Source organism: Harpia harpyja, chromosome 12 (genome assembly GCF_026419915.1).
Source record: "Harpia harpyja isolate bHarHar1 chromosome 12, bHarHar1 primary haplotype, whole genome shotgun sequence".
Classification (NCBI taxonomy): Eukaryota; Metazoa; Chordata; class Aves; order Accipitriformes; family Accipitridae; genus Harpia; species Harpia harpyja.
In genome coordinates, this window is record NC_068951.1 from 9,718,151 (window position 1) to 9,746,023 (window position 27,873).

At 44.3% G+C, this 27,873-nt stretch overlaps 1 protein-coding gene across 2 annotated transcripts in view; it reads right to left on the minus strand.

The window, feature by feature from the left end:
- Positions 1 to 342: 342 nt before the first annotated feature.
- MYBBP1A (MYB binding protein 1a) overlaps positions 343 to 27,873 on the minus strand; it is a 62,701-nt gene continuing 35,170 nt past the window's right edge. For both annotated transcript variants that reach the window (XM_052803812.1, XM_052803811.1), the window contains exons 24-27: positions 16,639 to 16,752; positions 4,252 to 4,353; positions 2,973 to 3,097; positions 343 to 1,002 (exon numbers count right to left, since the gene is read on the minus strand). In XM_052803812.1, coding sequence (XP_052659772.1) covers positions 471 to 1,002; positions 2,973 to 3,097; positions 4,252 to 4,353; positions 16,639 to 16,752 — 873 coding nt within the window. In that variant the 3' untranslated portion in view covers positions 343 to 470. The remainder of the gene's footprint in view (positions 1,003 to 2,972; positions 3,098 to 4,251; positions 4,354 to 16,638; positions 16,753 to 27,873) is intronic.

Below are 27,873 nucleotides of genomic sequence, written 5' to 3' on the forward strand. Positions count from 1 at the left end.
TTTAAGAGACAGCATCTCCCAGACTGGAAAAGCTGTGAGTACTGCTGGGCCTGGGCAAGACAGAAGTGTGCCTTTAGGGGTTACCTCTGAACCTCCCACAGGGCTTGACTGCACGACTCGGCAGTGCCAGCACACCTACCGCAATTCCCCAAGAAATCCAAACAAGCCTCTCACTTCTGCCTTGGGAAATCATGGAGACAGGAGTCTGTGCTCCCAAACACAGGCTGTTTGGCATTGCCACAGAAGAGAGAGTGGGCATCTACCAGAGCCTGGAGGGTATGTGACCTCCTGAAGCTCCCTGTGCCCTGTGCTGAACCCTCCACATTGAGTCAGACCCGCAGCTTTAGAGCTCAGCATCATGGAAGGTTTATTTAAAGTCATGGAGGACATAAAAACTATAGTTATAAAAGATATTAAAACAGTCCTCTGAGCCATGCTAGCCATGTCAGGCCTGGGTGAGTCCATGGAGTTTACTCCTGTGGCACTGGAGTTTTTTTCTCTTTTCTTTTCTTTTTGGCTTTGCCCTGCTTCTGCTGGTTGGCTTTGCCCTGCTTCTGCTGGATCTCCTGGCTGACACTCCCCTTGGTTTTCTTAGCAGCTGGAACCTGCTCGGCTTCATTGCCTGCATCACCTTTTCTTTTTCTGTTCATATTCTTCTTCTTCTTCTTCTTGTCAGCCACAGCATCTCCTCCATTAACAGCTTCCTCCCCACTGCCCGTCACTGGCACTCCATTCTCCCTGACCCCTCTGTTCCGATTCTTGTGTTTGCTGCTACTGGGCACAAGGCCTTTTTTCTGCTTGGGGGTTTCTGTTCCCAGGAGCTGCTCCTCTGGGGCTGCTGGTTCTCCATCTTCACTAGCTACTGGTGCTACCCCATTCTCCTCGATGCCTTTCTTGCGATTCTTGCGTTTCTTGGTCTCTGGCAGAAAGCCTTTCTTCTTCCGCTTAAGTGGCTCTGCTTCTTGCGCAGGCTTATTGGCTGTCTTCTCTTTCTTGGGCTTCCTGCAGAGAGAATGCAAAAAATCAAGAGCAACTTAGTTTACAGCCAGAGAGCAGTGTGACCCATGCAGAAGCACAAGGTGCAGGAAGCACAGGCATGCTGCAAGGATGAGCGTTATCCCTGGAGCTGGTCCTCAGTCTGCACAGGGACTGGTTAAATGAACAGTGGGAGCCAGACCAGGACTGAAGAAGGCACACAGAGACTTGAGGAAGAATCCCCATTCCACAGACCAGATAACACTGTACTTACCACCTTCTCAAGCACACCTGCTTGCGGCCCCATGCAAGGGTACCGAGACACTGTCCAAGGTGACAGCCCCAGCAAGACCTTCACTGTGCTAACAATCCCAAGAGGTCTTCCAGCAAGAACCCCCAACAGACCATTCCAGTCTCATCTAGGCAGCCTTTGTATGCATGCAAGACAGCCACTGCTGCTGCTGTTCTCTGACAGAGTCCATCAGCAACTTCACCACCACCCCATCTATGCTGCTCTGCACCAGCTCAGTCCCCAGAGAGGAGTCTTGAAAAGGAACCAGGCTCCAATTCCATGGCCTGGTTTTCAATGTGAAGCTTTTTGGAGAGTTTTTCAAGCTGTGTCTCTTCAGGGTGGAAAAACACTATCCTGACAACCTGATGTTAGCACTTGCCTCTCAGCACTTCCACCAGGATCCTGTGCACAAACCACACCTGCCGTAGGCTTGTTCCAACTTACCTGCACAAAGATCTCTGCGTGTCACAGCAAGATGGCACCAACAGTGACAGCAGGCTGCACCCCTGAACCCCAATCCCTTCCTCAGACAGCATGCACAAGCTCAGCGTTTCCTACCTTAGCAGTCGCCCTCCTAGCTGCAGTGTCTAGTAGCTCCTAAACCAGGCCTTATCCTTGTGCCAGCCCTGGCAGTCCGATGCCAAGGGACCTGTGTGCGACTGGAAAAGGGCCTGGGGTTGTGTCACAGAGCTGGGTGAGGCCACTGTGCCCTGCCAGCCCATTCAAGACATTAGAAGGGGCCACAACAACAGCTTCAGCTGCCTTGTATGATTCCTCCCTGCCTGTGAGCCATCTCACAGTGAGCCACATGTAAGCATTTCCCTCAGAGCCTCTTGGAGGGCTGAGATACCACAGACCAGGCCACCCACACACTGGTACCGCAGCTTCCAGCCATGAGCAGAGCACCCAGCATTCCCTAATGCTGTGTGTCTCACTAAATACTGCCAGCACGAAGGGGAAACAAAAGTTCTTACTGCAAGCTATTGATAGAAAAGAGGAAAAGATCCTACGGGTTTTTTTGCCCTGGGGCAAAAGTCAAATCCAGCTGCCATTTTACACAGGAGCACTAAAACATAAACACTGAATGCTCCCCAACTTTCAGAGCTGCAAGGCAACCACTCCAAGCATCAGCTGGGGATGCAAACACTAAGGAGCCCCAAATCACCAGAGAGGACTGAAGGTCCTGGCATGTACTCTCTGGTATCCAGTCACTTCCCAGAACAACTATTCCAGAACTACTTATTCCCTCCAGCCTCACATTGGCAGAATCAATCCATAGTGATGTGGTAGGAGCTTAGTGACTCATCCTAGCCTAGAAATTCCTCTGCAACTTTGGTGATGGCTCTTAAGCCAGGCCACCACTTGGGACCGCTGACAGCAGGCACTGTATCCTTGGGTGATAAACTCTTATCTCTACTGGCAAGACGCCATCAGATATCAGACATGCCTTACAATCCTTTCCCATCAAGGACCAATCCTAAGCACGTAAGCACCTGGAACAATGAGCCTAGCATTGTTCCAAACAAGCAAAACAACAAGCGTTTCAACCTCACCAACCCAGGAGCTCCATTGAACTCAAACTCTATCCTGAGCTCAGTGCCTTGACTTCCTTTCTGTTCCTACTTCCCCACATCAATGAAGACAAGTAGGACAGGCAGTCAGTCCCCCAGGCAAGCCAAGAAGCCAGAGTGCCAAGCATACATACGTGTAATTCAGCCAGCGCATGACATTCCAGTAGAGAGAGTCAAGACGTGCTGAATTCCCAATGCCTTCTGGCTGGTTCAGAGCTACCAGCACTTTGTCCAACTCCGTCAACTTCACACGCAGCTTCTGCAAGAGGCAAGTACAAACAGGCAATCTGCAGAGTGAGTGGAGAACTGGCACTCACAGCAGCAGGGCAGAGGCCATCCTTGAGATAAGACTATGGCAGGAATAACCAATCCTGCCTGGCTTCTCCAAGCCACTGCCCTGAGCCCATTTGCAATACCACTTCAATTTGGGGGCAAAAATTGGCAAGTCACACCATGCCATCTGGTACAGGGTTTGCTTGAAAACAGTCTCTAGCATGAGAGGCATGAGTCTAACAGCTAGAATTGTACTGGCATAAAAGGGACTGAAAGGTCCTTTGGTCCTCTTTCCTTTACAGTCCATGGCTGGGAGCAGGGGGAAGATAACATGTGACTATATAACTATCGAAAAGAAAAGCAGCAGCATTTTCAGCCTGGTTTCTAAAGGACGCAATCATTCTGCCTCTGGCTGCCTCTACAGCTTCCATAACCCACTGGATAATTTCAGTAAAACCAGACAGAATGGGGTGTCTCAAAGGCTATTCAGTTCCTACAAGAGCCTTGGAAATAATCTCTCTCCTCCACCCACTTTCCTATTAGGTCTTCACAAAGAAACAGGCTGTGGTGTGAGCTCAGTGCTTATCAGTAGGAAACTGGGCTTCAGCAATTCTGCTGCTTGTGGTATTTTGCTCCAGTAAATAAGACCATGTTGGAGACTTATTTTGTCACCTACAGAAATTCTTCTCATGTTCAAAAAAGCCATTTTTCATTATGGAAAACAAAGCCCCAGAACAAAACTTCACTCTTGCTCATAAAGCTTGAGAGTAAGGCTCAGTTTCTGGAAATTAAAATCTCTGGAGTTCAGTGGAGAGGACAGAGCAATCATCTGGGACAAAACCCAGCTCGCCCTCACTGTATCCCAAGCCATATTTCTGCTGATAAGAAAGAAGATGCCACATGTGTTTGCAGAACACTGCACAAATCCTTCAACAAGCGCTTGGAGATCAGCTTACAAGAGCTATGGATCACTCCTTCAGACATGGGGCTTTTCTGTCCTCAAATCCAGCTAGGCATTCCCTCCAGGGGTACCTTCGGTAAGAAATGAGGTGGGATGCAGTGATGGAGCAGTCACAAGGTAGAAGAGGCCTTGGTGGGATTCAGAACAGCCATTTGCGACACATCAGGTCACACACTCACCTGCTCCGTCACAGTTTTGAGGAGGATGTTCAACAGCTCCAAGCTCTTGGCAACTTTCTCTTTATCAGCCTTCACAATACACTTGCCAACCATTTTCAGACTCTGCAAATTAAATGGGGAGATGGAGAAGAAGCACTCATTAAATGGGAAAACAAATCACTCTTCTCAAGAGAAAGCAGAAAATGAGTAATGATCGGCAGGATTAACCTGTCACCAAAATAACTCTGGAACACAAAACCCACCAAACTCTGGAAATGCTCAGAAGGGTACATGGTGGAAGCTGCTGATGCCCGGGTTAATTAAGAAACAACTGGACAAAATAAGAGCAAGCATACTACAAAGGCACAACCCTGCTGCTCTCCCTAGTTTCTAAGCTAAAGCACAACTGGAGACACGTTGCTGCCTCCTGGAGAATAAGAGGAAAGACAATATCTGCCCCTGCCCTGGAAAGGCCAGGAGGCTGCCAGACAACAGACTCACCTGAGGGACGACAACAGTTACTCAGCTGCAGAAGCCAGGATTTACGTGTAAAGTGCTAATGCAAAAATCCATTAACATGCCCGGGAAATCCCAGTTCTCAGCACTAGTACAGGGCTTGTCAATCAAGCTTAAATTCACTGAAATGACCGAGAGAAAAAAAGCTCATCTCTCTGTGTTCCCTTTATGTGCTGCAGGGTTTCTGAGACACTGAAAGGTCTGGCTTAGAGGAAAATAACTCCAAAGATAGGCCAAGTTATTTACAAGTGGAGAAGGGCAGAAAACAGCCATAAAAAGGCAGCTGGATCAGAGGCAGCCCAATGGCTCAGGGGTACTGATCCTCTGCCTGCAGCTGGTCCCTGCAGCCCCACTTAAATGGTAGTTTTCTTCCGCACTATATTTCTGTGTGGATGCACACACCACAGCAAGCCCCACAGCTTGCGTGGATTATGCTAATATGAGATAGGATTTGCAGGGACAAGCTTATTGTAGACAGTGGCGTGCCCCATCACAGCCTGTTTCTCTAGAGAAGGCTGCACTTGTGGCCAAGCCCGCCTTTGCTTGGAATTGGAACACGTCAACCCTGCCAACGGGCAAGAGCCACCCCAGGCTCAGCATCCTCGGTTCCTCAGGCAACACGCATCACCAATAAGTCACTGCACCAAACCTCTACCCAGCAGTGGAAGGTCATAGTTCTCCAGGAGATGGAATTTCTCCTGTTAGACCATCTGTTGCTTTTGCTCCATTCAGACTAGAAGTAATTTTAAGGACTCTGAGCAAACTATTTTCCATCTATATCAGCATAAAGCTGGCAAATAAAGTAAAAATCCTCGCAGACACTGAGAGAAGCAAGAAATTTATTCCCCAAAGCAAGCTCTTTCAGTAATGATGCCCACAACAGAAAAATAATGATGGCCAGCAAGAGTATAAGGAACAGTTTTAGCAGAAAAAGTGGGGACATGAGATAACATATCTGCAGGAATGGCAGCTTTCAAGCAGAATTATTTACTATCTGTACAGGACTCCACACCCTCCGAGTGTCTTTTTTAAATAATAAAGATACAGTTATTTCCTGACCTGGGTGGTCCACTCAAGCCCTGTATTAGAAAGCCACCATGTTCTGCTTGCTGGAATTCATGCTGCAACTTCATCTGACTATCAATAACTTGCTAATTACTCTCTCCTGATACAGATAGATGCGCTGCAACTCTATTCCAGAGCTGTCATTAACCTACAAGGTCATACAATTCAGCGGCTCTAAAAGCTCTAAAGTCTCTCAGGTAAAATAAGAAACAAATATAGGGTGTGTGATTAAAAAAAAAAAAGGAAAAAAACCTTCACATGTAGGATATAACACCCCATGGGCCATGCACACTCCATTTATTAGGCTTACCACAACTATTAATAATAATAAATAATAAGCATCATCAAATCAATAATGAAAACAAAACAGCCTGATTTGCATAAAAATTCTCTTCGCAATTTGAAGAACAAGATATTGCCAGGCTAACAGTCATTACTTGTGGTTAAACTAGCTTTCAGAGAGACTATTAAGTTGAGATCCCTGTTTTGCTAAGTTGCATGCAAGTTCACAGTGTGAGAAAGTCACTATGGATTGTCAGCTCTTCAGGACAAGAGGGATCAGGGCAGTACTGTGAGAAGGAGCCACAGTAAAGTTAACTGTCATTTCATCTTTTTAATATACAAACATTTTGGAATTAAGAAGGTGTTAAAAGTAAATTGCATTTTCTCTTCACTGTAGATGAGTGATGTAGATGACTGCATTTAAATTGTGCTGGCCTGACTCTCTTCTTGCTGCCACCCCTACTTCCCAGCATTGCCCCGATGCTTTGAAGGGTTTGAAACAAATCCTACTGAAGTCAACAGAAAAGTCCTATAGCTCTGAACAACACCTGAGGAGCTGATTTTCAGCAGTCTGCAAACAGTTTTGGTTTGGGAAATTGGGACCTGCATCTAGTTTGGGGTGCCCAACCAAATTCATGCAGACCTGTAGAATAAAAAGGGTGGCTTGCCCAGCTGGAGATGGAAGGTATCACTGGTCTAGCAACATCAGTGCTGTAAGACTAAGCATCTATATTAAAAGCAGTGTTTTGCATGCATCTAGAAACACAAGCACAGTTCCATCAACATAAATAGCCAGAAGCAATCCAGTACAATTTAAGTGCTCTGCAAACAAATAACTCCCTACTGAAATGGATCACTTTTAAACAGCTCTCAAAGACAAGGAAGGAACAAGGAAGAGGGTGGGAGTGGGTGGAGAAGCCAAAGGAGCAGTAAAGAAGCAGCAGATGCGCACAATTTTCTCTAGTCCAGAAGCAGAATGGATTGGCTTTACGGAAGCTGGCTTCAGATAAAGTCTTAATATCTCTCAATACATGTCTTTGACCTTTCCCTTCTGCTGCAAAGGGTGTAAAAGAAATTTACTTCAAAGAGCACAAAACCGCAAGCACCTCTGTATGTGGTATGGTTGAGACAGTCAAGCCTCCGTAAAGACTCGAGTCCAATTCCTGCTCAGCTCAGTGTCACTTATTATCCTGATCTCACCACCACTGTCTCAGAGTACTTCCCCATTACACATTACGTGAGATGGTCTCTTCTGTCAAGCATTGCTTCACTCTTTTCCTCCCATAGCAGGGAGCGTAAACAGTGAAGCATTTGCTTCCATAGGATTTGTGTTAGCATGCAACATCAATACAAACATGCTGAGCTCTGGTTACATAAAAGCAGCTGACTTTGGAGCGGGGCTGCTAGCGAGCCTTGGGGAACTGCTCCCAGGGAATGAAAACCCAAGTCTCTTCAATGGGAACTGTGTCCAAACCTCAAAAACAGCTTTCCCAAGTATTTGTTATAACTTCTTACTACATAAGGTACCAACCATTGTCTGTATGTTGTGGGTTTGCACAGCAGGTTGCTTTGGTCTGCTCCCTCACTCAGCTATCTGAAAGATGAAATTAGCACTGCCACTCCAATTGCATAGGTGTCCTGGTTTCGGCTAGGATAGAGTTAATTTTCTTTCTAGTAGCTGGTATAGTGTTATGTTTTGGATTTAGTGTGAGAAGAATGTTGATAACACACTGATGTTTCCAGTTGTTGCTAAGTAGTGTTTATACTAAGTCAAGGATTTTTCAGCTTCTCATGCCCAGCCAGCAAGAAGGCTGGAGGGGCACAAGAAGTTGGGAGGGGACACAGCCAGGACAGCTGACCCAAACTGGCCAAAGGGGTATTCCATACCATGCGATGTCATGTCTAGTATATAAACTGGGGGGAGATGGCCAGGGGGGCGGGTCGCTGCTCAAGAACTAACTGGGCATCGGTCAGCGAGTGGTGAGCCATTGCATTGTGCATCACTTGTTTTGTATATTCCAATTCTTTTATTATTATTATTATTGTCATTCTATTATTATTATCATTATTATTTTCTTCCTTTCTGGCCTATTAAACTGTCTTTATCTCAACCCATGAGTTTTACTTTTTTTTTATTCTCTCCCCCATCCCACTGGGGAGGAGGGGTGGAGTGAGCGAGCAGCTGCGTGGTGCTTAGTTGCTGGCTGGGGTTAAACCATGACAGTCAGTCAAACATTTTACAGGCCTACCATGATTTCATTTGGGGAATGTATAAAATATAATCATAAAATTAAAGCAAAAGCTATTATGTAACAGATGGCAAACCGCAACACATGGCAAACGTGCCTTAAAAAGAAAAGGAGTATTTCAGTCATCTGCAGCATCCTTAGGAGAGCCTCAAACACTGATTAGATCACAAAGGACTTGCACAAGGTTGGCAAGTATCTCCATTTTACATAGCAAGACTGAAACACAAAGCAGGGGTTTTGCTTCCAGCTATGCTACAGGTCAGTGGTGGTGGGTTAAGGGAAAACCCAGAAGAACTTGACTAACCACCTGTTCTGTGATTCAACTGCCATGTGCTGTTCACAAAGGTATCAAACTCCCCCTGCCCTCTTGAAAGCATTACCAACCTAAGAGTCACATAACCCAATCACTAATACAAAAAGCAGAGAGACCACGTGTCTTATACTCAACAGCTACACTTGCATCACTTGCTGATAATGTTGTTTTTCTCCCATTTTCTGCTTCTCTTACTCTGCCCCTTCAGTAACGTCCAGTCCCACTTTACAGGGAATCTCAGTTCCAGTTACAGCTCAGTAATACCTGTGACGTTTAATCATGCCTGTACATCTGAGCTGTCAGCAGATCTGGGCAGGTCATTTTCCAAAAGGAAAAAATATGGAGGCAGTTTTCACAGCTGGAACTCCCATCTCATCTCAAGCCAATACAGCAATACAGTTCCTGCCTCACCCTACATGGATTCAGCTGGCAGAGATGGTTTTGTCTTGTTATGTCAAACACGCTGCTTCTAAAAGCCTCTGACTGTTTCTGGTGGAAGGCACTCCTGGATCCAAAGTTCTCTGCTTCTAGGATTTCTACAAGGAGAACAGCACACCCCCAGCATCTTACCAATCAGTGTTTTTTTCTTATATTCCTAATTCCTGTATCACACATGGAGGTATCCCAGCTACTGCAGGATCCAACCTTTGTTCCATCCATCACTGCACTTCACAGCATTCCTTCATCTTCACAAAGTATAAACCAAGTTTGTTAGAGCACAGGAGGTGAATACCTGCAGTAATTCAGTCATACAAGTAGGACAGAGGGCTGGCAGCTAGTTAACCACACAGCTCCGTGCCTCAGTTCCCCACACAGGATTTCAGTCTAAGCCCAAGACTCCCCTGAAACCTAGCACACAGCAAAAAGTAGTGCATGTGCATCTAGGACCAAAGTCAGCATCCCAGCCACTGCCCAGCTTTCCATGCAGGGGAGATGGCAATATGCTGTTATATAGAGCCAGGCAATGTTTCTGGAAGTCTCCACATTCACACCCACCTGCAGTCTCAGCTTGCCTGCACCCCTGCCCCTTTCACAGGCACCACAGTGGGGGACGCACTTAGCCCAGACGTACAAGACACAGCAGTATCTCAAGAGTGCAGAGAAGTGTTCTGCTACCAAGAGACGAGCACATTTCCTAGCTGGAATTTTGAACACCATTTAATATTTATGCATTCCCAGCACATCCTTCAGCCTATTTCATTGTTCAAAACAAACAGCCCTTCCCCTCCGTGGGATCAGCCTGACAGATCATCACTGCTCCCTGAGCTGGAGAAGCCTGGCCAACCTGCATTCTTTCCGCACGCTGCGCTATCTCCATCCTTCCCCCTCCTCCCCCATAACAGACCTGACGCTGATGGATAAATGTGCAGATTCATGGCTGAATACAGTGCCAAGTGCCTTCTGCAAAACACATACCTCCACCCACTCTGCACGACCTTACACCCCCTGGCACAGCCCAAGGTTGCTAAGGTAAACTCTCTTCTCCAGTAGCAAATAGTTCAGCAAAATTTCCACCCTACTGAACGTCCACAGTCATGACGAGAAAGCGCTTGAGATCTGATCTCAGCATGCTTACTGCTTTCACACCGACTGTGAAAGCTAAAGCTTTGCCCTAGCTCCATGCTGCATGCAGGGTCCCAGAGCAAAGACACAACCTGGCATTTTGCTGCCATTGTGGCTTCGGTCCCTATGGTGGAGTCACACCCAGAGGGGCACCAGCAAGTGGGTTTGGGGCCCTACAGGCACATGCCCATTATCTGAGCCAAAGCACAAGATTTCCCATGTCAACATACAGGTAAGCTGAGAGGTTTGGGAGGGGCACAGCCTTCCTCTGCTATTTAGAGGCTAATGACAAACTGACAACTAAATGAAGTATTTTAGTAATCTGTATGCTCATAGCTCCTGTTATTATCTGATGTAAGCACCTCGGCTCACCTGTAATTACTCTCACATTTCTTCTGAGAGGTAAGAGGTAAGTCAGCATCATTCCCTGCATTTCACAGAGGCTCAGAGAGGCCAAGTAACATGACTGAGTCACGCAGACCATGACAGAGCCACGAATCAACTCTGAGCTTCCCAAAACCCAGACAAGCCACCCCCAAATACTTCCTTTTGTGACAATATTCACTATAAAACAGAAGAACCCAAGCTAGAACTTAGGGCTAAATCATGGAAGACAAAGAAAGGAGGAGGGAAGAGTATGCCTCTTCACATTAGTTTCCATCCATCCACAGAACCAGATCCATTTCCAACTCCACGTACACAAGGTACACAAGCACACAAGGAGAGGTTCTCACACCACCCACCTGAACAGCACAGCAGTTGCTGCCTAGAGCACTTAAAGGAGGAAAAAAAGCACTGACTGTCCCTCCTCACTTTGTTCTCTCACTAAGTTTCTGAAGACTGAAAGTATAAATGTTCAAAACTTTTTTTCCTTGCCTCTTTAGCAGAAACAAGTCATCAAGAAATGCTCACAAAGGGAAGGGAACCACCAAGTTTCTGCTTGTCCCTGACCGAGAGACAGAGGGAAGGTAGGGAACTAAGCAGACCCACATGCTGAAGGGTATAACTAAAGGGCTTTTTTTGCAATGTTTATTTTGGCTGTTATTAGAGGAAGGAGCCCAAAAATCCAGAAGCCATTCTCACAGAAAATGTCAATGCTTTCCCAAGTTTAAAGATCTGATTTTTTTTTCCATAGATCATATGAAAATGTAGCAGGGAAAAACCATACAGGACAGCTGAGGGAACAGAGGAGAATGAATTGTCCACAGAGACATCCAGTATTCTGAAAGCATGTCAAAGATATCAGTTAAATCACTACTGGCCTCATTTTACAAGCTAAGAGGCTGAGAAAGGGCAATGAATTAAGAATTTATAAAGACAGACAGATAAAAGTTCAGGCAATTTTCAAGAAAACAACTGAAGAATGGCTTTTTTAGAGATTTGATGAAGTCACTGTTAATAATCTATCTCCCTACAAATTAATACACCGATAATCAAATGTGATGCCTTTCAGAAATGAAGGGCATGCCTACACTGGAAGGCTATATAGTATATTCCTCTCTCCCCCACACATTCTGAGTGGCTCCAGCTAGTTATTTTAAATCCCTAGCTGAACAATACAATAGCAACAAAACCCTCTAATACCATACAATAAAAGTCTTCAGAGAGCATACAGTAACTTTCAAATTATATGAGTCTTGGAAAAGAGGTCTTGGGTTATCTATACCATCCCTTGCATAGGCCTTGTAATCCCCTGTCTGTCTACATTCATGCCTTTCTACAGAAACACAGTTGCCTGCCCAGTCCAAGTCTACGTAACCACCTAAGTGGAAGGAGGAATCATATGTGTCTCATTAGGATTAGGTGTATATTTATCTGAAAGTCTCCAATACTGGTGACTTGGAGTGCTTTGGTCTTGCACTAAACTTGGGTATTAGTTTCTGTGAGCATTTTTTACATGCCAGGATGCCTTGATCCCATTTTGGTTTCAAACAGTCAACCTGAATGCTATCTGCTCTGTCTGTCCCTTATGACATTGACAAAACAAGCAAAGGAAAAAACAGTAGTAAAGTTGGGCCCTTCCTATAATGTACTTACTGCAGAAGACAGACAAAGGAATCCCTCAGGAAACTGCTGTGTACAAGCCAGAGAAAGCAGTTTTAACAACAGTTTTCTGAGGCTGTTTTGTTTTGAAGTTGCTCAGCCGTGAAAACATACATTTTCTGGAATACTCCTCAAAATCCTTTCCCACTTCCCCCTGACTTTCACAGCGTAACTGGGAGTTTCAGCATAAGTTGGGAGTTACACAAAGCACCTCAGTTCAGGAGGGCAAGCCAGTCCCTGGGAAAGGGATGACATAAAAAGGTAGTGAAACTATGTATTCAGATCCTGGAGCTTCCTGCCCCAAATCTGTCAGTGAGTTACTAAACTATTGGCAGGGCTTCAAGATCACTCTAAAGCCAAGACAGCAATTTTGTAACATATCAGAAGGAAACCCGAAATATATCTAACAACAGGAACAAACACCAAAATGTGCCTGCAATGACAACTGGGAGAGCTGAAAGACCAAATTGAGAGGGGCTTGATAGAGTCAAAAAGACAGTGTGTGAGCCCTAGCAGCAACCCCACAGAGATCCCTCACCAAAACTGCGTGACAGTGCCCTGCATGAAATGGGGAACTTGGCCCTCTCGGGTCTGCCACTAGCCTCATTGCATGACTCCAGGCAGCCTGAACTCACAGCAGCCAGCATCCTCCTTAGATAACATGGGGACAGAGATTGCTATCCAACACACTGGGCTGTTCTGAAGCCAAGTTAAGAAACAGTCAGATTGTCCATGCACAAAGAAGGTCTCTGGGATGTCTCAGGAGAGCCAAGTTTGATTATTGGCTCAGCTCCCAGCCAAGCGTGTCACCTGTAAAACAGGGTGAACGACTTTAGTGAACTAAATACATTAGCTCCTGGGTTTCTGCAAAATACCTTCTTCATTACATCAACTCCTCACTGGTTTGAATCTCACTTGTAAAGCGCTTTGAGGCCTACCGATAAAAGAACAAAGCTCTCAAAGAGGAAGAAGTCTCCGTCAGATGCTCTAGCATCTCAGGTGAGCTCTGTCATTTACAACATGAAGCAACTCTATTTCTTTATACTGTAAACACAACCAAGTCGTCTAGACTCCCAACATTAGAATAAACTTGAACAACTGTAGCAAGGCTCTCCTTTGTGTAAAGTAACTATTTAGGACTTGGGAGGCCAAAATTGTGCCAGAGCTATTCCTCTGCTTCCTCACCTTTGCAGTTCCAGGGCTTGTGGACAAGGCTTTCTGCCCAGGTGACCCAGCAGAACAAGCCAAGAGCACCAACAGCAAGCAGGGCTCTCACAAGAACAAGTCAACTCCAAAGTACCCGCTAGGATATCAAGACATCCCTCACTGAAAGTAAGGAGATGGCAAATATGAATCCTTCATGACTGTGATCTATGTTTCATGAACATGCTTAAACATTTTGGGAACAAATAAGGTCAAGTCAGCTTATGTAAGCACAAGAGCCATTGCCTCGCAGCAGCCAGAGCTGCTATTTCAGGAAGCTGTCTCTTCATTTAAAGTTCCTGGCTGTTGATTGTCCCTCATCTGCCTCTTAGTTTTACAGGCATAATTCAATGATATCCAAGACTGCAGTTTTCTCACATTGCTTCTTTCCCAGTTCCAGCACACATCACTGCCTAAAACCATCCCAGGCTCCCTGCTCCTCACCAAGTGATCTGCAGGTATGCAATGCAATCACTAAGGCAAGATAGGATGAGAAAGCAAGCACCAGAAGATAGCATCCTATCCTCTCTCACAGCCTGACACCTGCAATGGTAATCCTGCAGTTCAACAGCTACCAGCCCCATAGCTGCAAATGTGACCAAGGACACAGAGCATAGCAAGGTCTTCGGGTGACAGCTTCCTTGTGAACAATATCGCTGCTTGAATTACAAGTGCACATCAGTATAGTCAGTTAAAGAGTTGGCCCTCTCAGGTTATTTCAGACTTCTCCCTGGGTCAAAGAAAGGTATAAGATTCTGCATTATCATTTTTTCCTCTTAAAACAGCTATTTGTGAGGGATGGTGGCAGGAATGGCCAATGACAGCAAATGCAGACCTTTCAACTAGAGGTAGGGCAATAAAACTTCATCATTTTCCACAGCATCATGAATTACAGCTCTCAGTCCAGGTTCTCACGGGTAAGTACTCACATGCCAACATCTACCTACTTACATACCCAACTCCAAAATCATGGCTGACCTGGAACGGCGCACCGAAACAAGTCTCAAATGAAAAGGGACAAGACTGAGCTGCAGGAGAAACTCACAGTTCTGCAAATGCCCTCCCTACCCTCTAGCTAAGCAGAGGCATGCGTGGACATCAGCAACAGAAAGGGCTATCGTTTAGCCCAAGCCTGACACAGCCCACTCACCCCATAATTTCAACATCAAGCCTGTAACTTCTACCCAACCTGCAGCTTCTCTTTCAGTCAAGCACACAATCTCCACCTGGCGGTTCAGAACTAATGAACTCTTCAGCAAGTTATTTTAATGGTGGATTACTCTCTTTGACAAATACATACTTTCTACAAATTATAAATTTGCTCAGTTTCCAGCCTCTGACTTCTGCTACAAGGGATTTTTTACCGTCTCAAAAAAAGACCAGTCATGATATGAGTATTGTTCTACTACACCATAAAGCCACTGCATGTTTTTACAGCTATTACTCAGATAAGTGAGCATTTCTGCACCACCAAAAAGACACAGAAAAACTTCTGCAGCTTTGGAAAGTTTTGCAGCACAAGTGTCAGCCTTTGGCTATGAATCAAAACTGCTATATGGAATATAAAGTCCTTGATCACTCCTAATTACAGCAACATTTAAAGATGTGCAGCTGCCCCAGCTCCAAGGAGCCATACCAGCACTGTGTTAGTGCTAAGGGGGAGCAGGAGGAAGGGAAACAGAACCCAATACATACACGTCCACCGACAGAGCACTCTGTAAAAATGTTATGTCAGGGCTTTTTCAGGCCAAAAAGAGAACTAGCACCTATATGCCACTGCCAGTTAATAGCATGGGAGGCCTCCTGTCCACAGGGTATACCTTGGACAGCCCAAACAAACTGACAACATTTCCCAGGAATTTTTCTTTAAACACAGATGACCACAGAAATGAGAAGCACTGAGGAAGCTTTGGTAGCAAAGCTCATTAAAATACTGGATGGGTTGCAAGTTGCTAAACTTTCCCTGACAAGAACAACATAAAGGCATTGTAAATGTTTGTGGTTTCCCAGTGAATCACCGAGTCCTGCAGGTATTCAGCTGCTAGAGAGAAACATGGAGATGACCGGGTTGGAAGGAGTGGCATGTTTTATGTAGCTGGAAAATAAAATCATACCTAACTCCACCCATCGGATTCCTGATGTAACCATTAAATAAAAGGTATTTAATGAAATGCATGATTACCTGCTTCCTCAAGAATTATAAACAGCACCTCTGAATTCCTTGATTTAAACTTGCTTAGATTTTGTCCCTCCTTGACAAGAGAAAACAGAGCTAATCATTCTGTTCCAATACGGTAAATTATAGAATGGCCTAAATTACTTACTTCTTTAAATGCTGGTTAAATGGTAAAGAATGAAAGCTACACTTAGGAAGAGGTCAATACTACAGTTACATAGGAACACCAAGACTAGAATGTCCCATGTCATCAAGTTTAGTCACCACATCATAACATTAACTTGGCTGCTTGGTTCCCCCCACGTCAATCCACAAGAATATAATTGAATGGCATTTTCTTCTTCAGTCTCCTGTCCCACAGATCAGCTCCTACATAATAGCTGCACCCAAAAACTGTCTTCAGGTACAATCTGCACTTGCCACTGAATCAGGAACCCTGCAATTTCTGTCACTGTTTTTTCTGTACAAATTGTTTTCCAATGTATTATAAGGTTTCCCTGATAAACAGTATTAGCAAGGGAGTCTGGTCCGGAAGGCCTGCAAAGCACCAAGATTCAGAAGTCTAGTGCACCTCAGCTCTATCTCTTTGGCCCTGAAGTTCATTAAAGTACAGAAATTCCATAACATTTTCTGAAATGAAGTAAATGTTCATGATAATTTTCAGTTCAAAACTCGTTTTTTAAAAGCACCTTAAATTGATCTGTATGAGTGTATTCCCTAAAACTTGAGCTCTGTCTCTTGGATCCATACGCAGGCACCGCTGAGCTGTACCAGGCACATTTCTTGTACTCTATGAAAATACATCTAAACAGCAGTGTTACAAGAATGCTGTAATCCTGGTGGACACTACCAAGACCTGGTGCAAGCAGGCAAAACCCCTCTAGGATCAGTTAAGCCAAGCACAGCTGCAGACTCCAGCTCTGAGAACGAGCACTACACTAGTCAAAGCAGCACCCATTAAGTGCTATCCGTACGTTTAACATGTTGAAGCTTGTTACCTCTGTCACTTGGCTGATGCTTTCCCTGATCAATTCCTCCCACTCCTCCTCTGTTACGAAGAGCTTCAGCTCACGAAGTAGCAGAACCTTCTGGAGAAGCAAACACGCCTGGGCCTGAAAGAGAAAGGGAAGAGGAGACGTGAAACTCTGCGCTCTCTAGGGAAGGTGTTAGCAATGCAAATATCCTGCTGAAGCAAACAGCTAAGCACAACATCCAGGGAATGCCATGTTACAGATGCTGCATATCCTCACCAACCTGTATGTTGCTCTGTTAGAAAACATTCTCTACATCCTAACAGTCATTTCTCAGAAGACAGGGTGGTGGGTTTTGTTGAATACTCATACTTAAAAGAGAAGGTCAAAGAGGAGGGGAAGGATCATGCCACTTCTAGATTTAGGCATTAATATCCAAAATATGCTTTAATAGCTGCTCTGAGTACATCACTTTCAGTCTCCAAAAGTCTTCAGGCAGCCCTTTGCATGACTGTCCCCTTTACCGTGCCCTGATGAATGCAGTAGGCACAAATAAACAAAAATAAAAGCTGGCAGGTTAGCAAATGCTTCGTTTCAAAGGAACCCTAGATGGAAACTGCTGTTCAGAGCAGCACTCAGCCTTGCCCTGGAGTCAAACTTGCTCATCAAGCCTCTACCTTAAAGCAGCAATGAAAAGAATAGCCACTAGAAAACCAACAGTAATCTGCAATCTTCCTACAAGTCCTTTTCTATTCCAGAATTCCTTTTTTAAGGCTTTCTTAGGTGCAAGAAAAAGGCAGCAATAGACAAAAGCAAATGATAGAAATGCACAGAATATACTAATGAGGATTAGTGCAAATAGTTTAGAGAATTTAAAAGGAAATTTTTTGTAGCAACAGGGAGTTAGTGAGCAAATTCTACCCACGCATAAAGAAAAAAACGTTGCCTCTAGCTGCCATCACACAGACCAAAACTGAATGCAGGTATAAATATTAAAAATCATTGGGAACTACATCAAGAGTTAATCTCGTCCAAAGAAAGCAAGGGCTGCCATTTTTAAATTGCGCATTTCTGTAGGGTGGGTTCAGCTGCAAACAACAGAGCAGAGTTTGTAAAACTCCTTGTCAAAGACACCATTGAGATCAAAAGTCTGAGGCCTCAAGAAAAAATTCAGCCTGGTGATACTCAACCTGGCCTCCAGATACCCCTTGGGTCCAAAGGAAGCAACCTGGAAAACATGTAGCAGGAGGCTAAAAACTAGCCATATGGTACCCACACTTCTACTGGAGAATTTTAAGGGAACTATTTACTGAAGAATTCAAAGTGAGGGAAGAGAAGAAATCCCTAGATCTCTTGAGAGCAGTAAGACCATCCGAAGTTGTAGGTAGTCAAACAGAACACCTCATGAGCTCAAGGAGGTCTGTGTTTCCTATACAACACACTCGAGGCTTCTGGGAGGGACAGGACATTGAACACAGGTCCCCCATCGGATAATTCCAGCACTCATATTTGTGTTACAACAGAGTAATGTCACACATCTATGTAAGCTTACCTCCAGTTTGCACCAGTACGGCTGACAGAGAATTATCCAAATAGAGTGACCTTTCACTCACAAACAGAAATTCTGTTCTTGACTCAAGGGAGAAAATACAGGAGGGAATCAATGAGACTACATCAAAAGATTTATGTTGATTTAATGAGAGAGCGCTCTCTAATGCCATATTTGAGGCAGGCAAGCTTACATATTCCTTGTAATTATGGGGAAGGCTGTGTCTTACAGAACAAATTATGGCATGTCTGCATGCATGTACCAAATGTAGTGGAAAGTCACTTCAGTGCAATTACAAAGAGAACGTGACCCTCAGAGTAGACGAAAGGCCATAATTAATTCTGAAAGGCTCAGGCAGGGTCATAAACCTCAAGGCACCATCTCCTCTTTGACAATTACAAAAGCACTCATACTGCAAGTGGGTGCACAGCACAGAGAAGGGTCCTGTTAAGCTATCCTGATAGTACCTCAGGACTACACATTTAGTCAAAAGGCAAACAGAGGACCAGAGGCAACAGCGATAAGGGCCTGCTCGGGAATCGTACCAGTCAGCAGTGGGTGGGAGAACTGCAAGTCAACGAGGAAAGAACTGGAAAGAAATCAAAGCCATCCAAAGGAACAGGGAGCTCTGGAGACCTGAGACTCAAATGCTGGACTGACAGAACAGACCCTGAATGGGACGTAGTCCTCAGTAAGCACTAAGCTTGAAAATTATTTTAAAAGAAAGGAAAAAAACCCACTGAACATTCCCTTCTGTGTGTCATAAACGAGGAACTCAGAAAACCCAGTTATCTGAGAATCCTGGCTGGTGCTATCACTCTTTAATAATTTTGTCACACTCATAGCTTTCACGCCGCCAGCCTGTATATTAGATTCAAGCAAAGAGAAAATATGTTTTGAATTTCACATAATTAAAATATTGCTATTGCTGTGCTCAACACAATCCTGTGTTTCCTGATTGTTTTTTAACTCTATGATAATTTAGTACTAAGCATGAACAACTTTTCTCATTTGAAAGAATAAAAATAAAATGAAAGATTTACTTGCAGGTTGAAATAAAATTTGGCTTAAGAACATTTCAGTCAGAGAGCAAACGTGACACTAATAATTACGAGGTCCTCAGTGCCCAGTACCATGCTATGCTGTAGTTTAAGGTTATGATATTCATCACAGAGTCAGTGACTCTTGTATTGCTAGAGCTAGGAATTCCTAGAGCTAGTTATTAACACGTAGCTCTCATATAGCCTATTTTTCCAGAGCAAACTGCATAGTTAAATAGCGAAAGTTAAACCACAGGGAGAGGAACTGATGTCAGCGGAGTCAGCCAGAAAAATCAGGGGCAGAACCAAAACTAAAACCCAGTTCTTCAACCCCAGTCCAAGGGTAAACCCAGTAAGAAACAGCACGTCTCACTCCTCCCGCTGAGGCTGTCCCATCTCAGCAAGTTCAAACCAAAACTGGAGTGGCACCAAGTTTCTTCTTCAGAAAGAGGTGCAACCATCACACCTTGCTCACAGCATCTATCAGCATGTGAAAAAGGATCCTGGATGTCATCAGAAGATTGCTTAACAAGTAAATGTATCAGAGAAAACTATCTAGCAACCAGGACCACAATGCTGCCACGTCACCTTGGAAAGTAACAGTTTTCAGCAATGGCTTTTCAGCCACAAATTCATCTGTCAGGGCTGAGAAATATCATACTGGCTGGAAGGGAGTGAAACAGCTCCCCATAGAATAGTCCCTGGCAGGATTTGCAAAAAGGATTTTAAACACTTAAAGAGGAATCACTGTCATGACCTCCAGGAGCTTCGCCAGGTAACATATGCTTCATCACGTAATATAAGAAGGGCTAAGAGTATGAGCACTTTGCAAAAGTAAGGAAAGATCCAAAGTGAGTCAGATCTCTAGGAAACATTTCCTTGAGGTCACAAAGGAACAGCTCACTCTTTGCAGTTCATTTTCCTTGTTTTATCTTCTCAAATAAATGGACACAATGCAGACATATTAGAGGTGTGAACATCTATGCATTTGGAAGCGAATGTTCATCTCCCCCTCGCACCTGCTTTAGAGGGCTAGTCAGAATTTCCAGATACCACAAGCCATCTTACTTGCCCATCTTGACATTTCACACCAGCTTGATATTTGGGAGCCCAGACACATGATGTTTTTTATGAAAACAGCCTCAAAAAAAATGAGGCTGCTCAGAGGATTTTTCAAGCCATCTCCTGGAATGAGGCTCTTCCCATTGCTATAGCCACTTCTGAAAACACACAACAGTACCATTTGGTGGTGCTCCTATGACAATACTAGTAATCCACAAAGATCCTTTAGAAATAAAAAATAGTCACAAAATCTACCTATTTTCTCTTCTGTGAAACAGCGGTTCTAGCGTGTGTGCGCATGCATGCAAGAAAATACGTGTGCAAGAAAATTACATGGATGCAAGCATGCAAGATGTTTTCATTCACACACATTTAAAAAACATACAAAGCAGCATTTTACAAGATTGCACTCAAAGATGCAAGTCCTCTCCTTGCTGAGCAATAGAAAAAAGAAACTTTCCCAATACATGCATCGCATGTCTGATTGCTGTTTACTTTCTTACAGCTTCCTCAGAAGCAGTTGGGACCTGCTCACTAGAGGAGGCACTGACCTTACGCCAACAACCAATTCCTACCTCCTCACCAAGACTTTTGAAGTACAAGGCCACACACAGAACACCTTAGGAGGAGCCAAGCCACCCCACCTAGTTCAACTCTTTTGCATCAGAACATGATCAACGCCCATGATTTCTCAGTCCATCATTTACCCTTAGCATGTTCACGATGTGTCTTTTATACATGATACAGGGACCAGCTGCATGTTTTACCATCACATCACAGACCAGCACCAATTCGAAGTTTGGAAAGTACTCCCACAAAATTCAGCATAGACCCAGAGCTCAACAACTACCCAGTTCTGTCCCTCTCCCTCCTGCCCTCCCCAGCATCACTGGTATTTTGAAATGTCTTACAAGCATTTGGCAATTTTGGAAGCTGCCAGAACAATACTGTTCCCAAGTATATCATAGAGGATTCTCTGCATTTTCTCAGTGCCAAGTCAAGCCTGCTGTGTTCATGACAGCCCTTTGAGAAGAGCCAAGTATTATCAACAGTCCATAAATGGACAAAAATAGCAGAAGACCCAAAAGTCCCAGCTACCAAACTCCAGTCCAGTTCAGAAGAGAAAGCTGTCATCCCCCCATATGCACAATCTCTGAAATGAGAATGTGTGAGAATAGTTACAAGCAGTTGACAGCCACATTAGAGCTTTTTAATTAAGGGTGGAGGAGAATGCTACAACCCATCCTGTGCCCTAGGAGCCATCCAGTTGCCTAATCGAAACATTTTCTCCTTAATGTCAGTTTTCAAAAAGAAAGACCATAAAATAGTACAAAAATAAATAAAAGTGAAGTCTATTCAAGCAAGGATAGTGGATACATACATACACTCCCACATGCATCTATCAAGCATATGACTAAATGAGGCAGAAACGCTCATTATCAGTCCATGTGGGAGAAGAGAACAAACTATAACTAACTGCAGTGCTGACCCTGTGATTTTCTGCCAGCTTTGTTTATTACTTTCTTATCTACAATGATTACACAAAATGCCATTCAGTATAAACGGTCAAGGTTTCTTTCTGAAATAGTAAACATGCTCACTGCAGTAACCGAGATGTGCTGGTAATTCCCAGAAGTGTTCACCTACCTTATTTAGATGCTAAAAAGGAGTGCAAGCTGGCAGGTTGCTGGATTATACAACCTACCTTTACCCTTTGCAGTAAAGGACAAGACATGCCGCCTGACTATTTAAAATGGCAAGCAATGGATTAACCCCTACCAATTCAGCCACTGTCGTCTTATTGAAAGCAAATATCTAGCAGAGGCATAGTAGCCATGTAGGTCAGAACAGCAGCTCTCCCCAGTCACCATCCAGGTGACTCACCACCAGGTGAGCTGGATGGAGGAGAATAGATCAAGATGTCTTTCAATCACTGCAGTTGTGAAAGAGAAAAGCCAAAACCAAACAAGCCTTTGCAATGATGTACAGATTCTGTTTGCAACGTTGAAGAGATGAAGGCATGACCTAAATTCAGCATTGGTTTTCAAAGAAAAGCGCATTGTTAATAGGAAGACACTTGTTTCTGACGAGAAAAGAAATGCTTTTCTCAGTCCCAAGTGTTTTAGGAGGCTGGCTGGAGGTTGCTTTGCAAGCAAGTGAAAAAAAGATACCACACAGACACACTCCCATGAGAAAAGACACTGAAATCAGCAGTCACCCACTGCCACCATCAGAGGAGCAAGAAACTGAAGATGTGCCCACACTGCAAACACACCAAACACCAAGTCTGAGTTTTCACACAGCCATTTTGTCAGATGATCTCAAAGCAGCTTGCAGGCTACAGCTGATTAACCCTTCCAAATTCCCTCATGGCATTTCCAGCTTACAGGAGAGAGGCAGTAAGTTTAACTGGCTTGCCTGAAGCATATGGCAGGACAGAAATGTCTCATTAGGTCTGACCCAGGACAGTATTTGAGTTACATCAGACCTCCCTGCACATTATAACAGAAGCTGTGGGGAGTTTAAATGCTCACCAAAGACATCAAGATGGATTTTCTCCATCTTATGCCTATCATTTTTGCATCGTGGACACAGTTTTATCAACATGAAGCATGTCACCAGCGTGGCAAGAACTTCTTTTTCCCTTTATATATGTATTATATATATATATAAAAAAAGAAAACATTACCTGGAAAATTACAAGTTTGTGCAACTCATATATTTTTAGAACTGAAGAAGCATCAGGAGCTTTAGCGCTATCATCATTTCACTGCTCTTGGAAGTCCAGGAGACAAAAATATACAGGTGGTATCACACCACACAGGCTACTGGTATTTCAGAGCACTGATGTCTCCCTTCTGGCATACATGCTACAGCAGCAAAGCTACAGCATAACCTGCCAGCACATCTGATTCAGTGCCAGCACATATTATAAAACAGCAGCTCTCAGTATGTAATCCTCAGCATTAGGACTATTCTACAACCATAGGGATACGGCAAAAAATAATTGCACTTCTAGAAATTCTTACCTACCGAGCCCTTTGAGACTGCAATCACATGAATCACATACTGCATTTGTGACAAATGCTACCAGGAAAGCTGGGGTAAGAGAACATATGCCAAGAATATGCGAAATTCTAAATAAGCATTATTTGAATTTTAAGAAATAGTCAAGCCATGAAATAAATTCCTCAGCTATCTGCAATTTGTTACATGTTTAAAAAAACAAACAAAAAAACAACACATACCCCCACCCTGCAAAAACCCAAACCCACAGTAAGCTCCAGCTGACAGGACTGTTGGTTATAGGAGCATAGCCTGTCATTTATTACTACAGGGCAGGATATCCAGAGCAGCACAGCAAAAGTCTCTTCCAATTACCATCAAAGCTTTTGTAAAAAGAAAACAAACAGCATGCAAAGGCATGAAGCAAGTGCCCATCTACCCCCATTTCTGCTCCCACAGTTAAACTACTCTATTTTTACGTTTACTTTGGGTGTGGGATGGAGAGAAAGGCTCTAACAGAGCAGTCTTGAGTTTCAGGGCTTGCTTTTCATTTCTCTACCACGTTTCTTTCATGCATTTGAGCATTTCTGAGCCTGTAAGCTACAAGTCTGCTTGATAACGGTTTGGCAGGCAGAGTCCAAGTTAGGAACAGCCTAGAAGCTTATTCAAAAGGACAAATTATGAGAGGGGAAGGAGAATAAGGCCCACAACAATGGCACTCCCTGTTCCATACAACAAATTCACAGCAGGCTTTTCAGAAGCAACGGCATTTCAATGTATGCTATATATATGCAAGTTTCCTAACCTTCCTTGACACATTATAATCAGAATTATAAAAGACTGAGCACTCCAACACTGCGGGCAAGACAGGCTTCTTGGCTGAGAACTGTCATGACAATATTTAACAGAGAACTTAAACTTGTGACTAACTTAAAACTCTGTAGTTTCACACAGCCTGTTAACCTCAACAGGACCAAGCTGCAAATTCTCTGGGGGAGGTGAGAAGAGGGAAAAAAAAGGATTCTTTCCAAAGTTAAGGACAAACAAAAAATTATCCTTCAAAATCCTTAACAAGTATCCTCACTGAACAAGCACCAAACGCCAATTATTTACTTAAAACATACAAAACTTATTTGAAGGCTTTAGATGTAAAAAGTGAAAACCAGAGGTCATTAAGAAACATTTGCCAAATCAATTTTCCTCAATCCACAAGCTGTAACTGCAGTATTTCACACATGGCTTGCACACACACACACACTCCATATAAGTTTCAAATTCAAGGGGAAGGGAGGGTAAGGCAAAGCCCTGGCTGTGGCTTAAGAAAACTATTTTTGAGAACAAAAATTAATTTTTAACTTCCTCACCACTGCTGAAACAAGGCACACACAAGCAGTAGAGCCAAGATTCTCATTTAGCAGCTACCTAAAAGGGTTCAGAGTAGAAAGTGCTAGTGCCTTCTGGGATAAGCAGGACTGCTACAACAACACAGCTGGCATGTTTGGTTATGCAGAACTGCCCATGCCAGGACACTATTTCTTGCTTTAAAAATGCGCTGCCAATGCTCCAAGGCAACATCATAAATTAGACATCTACCTTCACCCAAAATTTACCGTTGTCCCCTCTGATTAAGGGACCCAGGGAGTGCCTTCCCTGCACCCTGTTCCTGGCTGCCTCCCCTGTCCTGCCTAGCCCAGAGACATTGCCAGGCTCAAGCGGAGCTCGAAGCCCTGCCGTGCCCCACGCTGCAGCAGCCAGCATGAGGAAGCCTGCTGTGCAGAGCTCCTGTCTGCAGGGCCCATTGCACACAGGGACACGGGCAGCACGGGCCTGCGTGACAGCACTGCCACAGCGCGGTGCCTGGGCCGTGCGGCAGGCTCTCAGCAGGAAAGCCATGTTGTCCGTCACTAGACAGGCTCCTGGTGCCTGCAAGCCCAGTCAGAGAGAGCTCACGCTGGCCCGGGAAAGACCATGAAAATCTGTTCTGCATGATCAGCGGGCTCAGGAGCCAAATTCAATATTTGCTGCTACAATCCAATGTCTTCAGACTAATCAATCGGCTCTTTCAAGACGTTCCCTCGGCCAGTCTTGACAAGGTCCAATATTGTTGTCTGAGGCAGGCAGCACATGAGCAGGATACAACTTGGCCAGCACAGAAGTTGTCCTGCCAGATGCCAGTTCCCAAGTCTGCAAAGTTGCCCTCCTGCCTCCAGGAACAGACAAGGCACAATAATGCAGCAGAAGTAAACGCTGACCAGAAACCCCCACCCATCAACCACTACCCCCTGCTCCCATACCTTCCCTGTATACCAAATACCATGCTCCAGGCCAGAAGAGTTTCCTCTTAGCCCTCCCTCAGTCTGGCCTTGCCAAAAAAACCAGCAAATAGATTTACAAGCCCAGGAACAAAATTCTCCTTGCCAAAAAGCGATCAAAACAAATGACATTTTACAGCTTAAATTAAGTTCCTGCAACAAATGGATGAGAAAAATTTTGCAGGGCTAGTTAATTACAACATGTAAAGCATTTAAGTGACACCTACATCACATTTTACAACCTTGGGCAAGAAAGGCAATCTTACTCAGTGTACTCCCACCAAACACCCTAGGTCATCAAGCTCTTGCAGTTTTCAGTGTTTTAGAATAAGCCAACCTGCACTGCCACCCAGTTTTATGCAAAGTAGATTGTACCTGTTCTTTCTTCCTAGTAAAAAAGCAGATTTCCACAGATACGGCAGGATGCTTTCCATCCGGGAACCTCTGAACAACTCACAACAGCTTGTATATTGCACATCGAAAATAATTGTCACACAAGAGACACATTTTGCTCATTTGATCATCATCATGTAAATTATCTGTTTAAGCCTTGTTGAGTGCAAAAAATTATCAATGAAGTCTGTTGGGCTTGTGGGGTTTTTATGTTAATTTTTATTTCCAAACCTCTGAAACAGCCAACATCCCCCTCTCCAGCTAGTTTCTAAAAAAGCTAAACAGTAGTTTGTGAACATACAGGTTTGTGTGTCCTCTTAAGCTGCTGGAACATATGACCCCAGTAATTCCCAGTGTGGGCCAACTTCCCAGTCACTATCTCAGCAATGGCAAAAATGGAAGAGCAATCACCTGCTCATCACCTGCTAGGTAGCAGGCGAATTGGGTCTCTCACCTCCATGAGAGAGGCTCAACACCAATGACTCAGGGATGGTGGAAATCTCTTGCTAAAATGCCTGCAAGCAGGGGAAAACCAAATGCACAGGATGTGGTGCTAGACTCAGATCTTGGTCCCCGCTTTGGAAGCTCTGCTTTTGGATTTGAGGTTTTACTACCTTGCTTACTGAAAAAGAACAAAACTCCCTGGAAGACAGCAATTGAGACAAAACTGACTGAAGAAATCTCCATCTTTCTACCCCTCCTGCTGACTCCCCTCTCCTCTTTATTTTTATTATCCTTCATAAACCTCTTCACCTGTGGCTCAGATGTCCTGCTTTAAGCAGCAGCAATGAGAAGTTAAGAAACCTATACAATTCTACTGCTGTTCCCAAGGCTCTGAACAGCAGCTGTCGCATCGATCAGATGGGCTGTTAACTTCATTCTGCTGCTACTGAGTACTTGTCTATACTACAGAAAGTTTTATCACATTAGCTATGCTGGCACATCCTCCTCCTCCACAACATGAAAACAGCTATTGCAAGACACAAGCACTTAAACCACCACCGCTCAGTCTGGCTGAAAATGTGGAATGAGCTACACCCCATAGAAACCACCTTTATATAATGCAGCTGCACCTACACAAGTTATGTCAGCCTTAGCCCTACAGGTAAAAATAGTCATTGCCTTCACTGACAAAGTCACATTGGTACGGTTTTTTAAATGTACTTGAGCCAGCAGAAAACCCAGGACTAGCAGTCAAGACACTGGAGCAGCCTGTCTGCAGACCAGGGCATATATACAGTATTCACTTACACACAGGTTTCTTCATGCCCTGAAACATCATTACTTAATTTGTTTAACCAGGGACTCTGCAAATCACGTTCTCTCCACTGCTGCTGAGGAGTGGATTTTTTCCACACGTGGTTCCTCTGCAAACAGTGCTCTGGAAGATGTTCTTGGTAGAGCAAAAGCCTCATCTTGCACTTGCCTAACCAGAGGAGCCCATTTGTGAGAGCCTTCTCACTACAACAGGACATTTGTGCCCAGTGCAAGTGGGCACACGTACAGCTGCTTCCTTCAGCACTGTTCTGTTGGCAGCTGGGAAAGGAGGGGGAAAAAAAAATCATTAAAAAATAATTAAAAAAAAATCAAAGCTCCCTCCTACAGTCACCACAATCTAACAAGAACCAGTGACAGAAATAAGATGTTGCTAGATTTTAAAGGCAGTAGAGATGAGTCAGTACACACAGGGAGAAGATCTGACACTGCAATTTTTCAGAGGGTATCTGCACATTAAATACTGGGCTTCACTGGCAGGCTTTCTCTTCTGCCTGAGATGAAGGGTCTGCAGGACATTTGGGCAGTCAAAACAACGAACAATGAACATAACACACTGGACTCCTGGGCCAGGCCTGGCTGATGGTATTAGATACTAGCTTTGAACGTTTCATTTGCATACAGC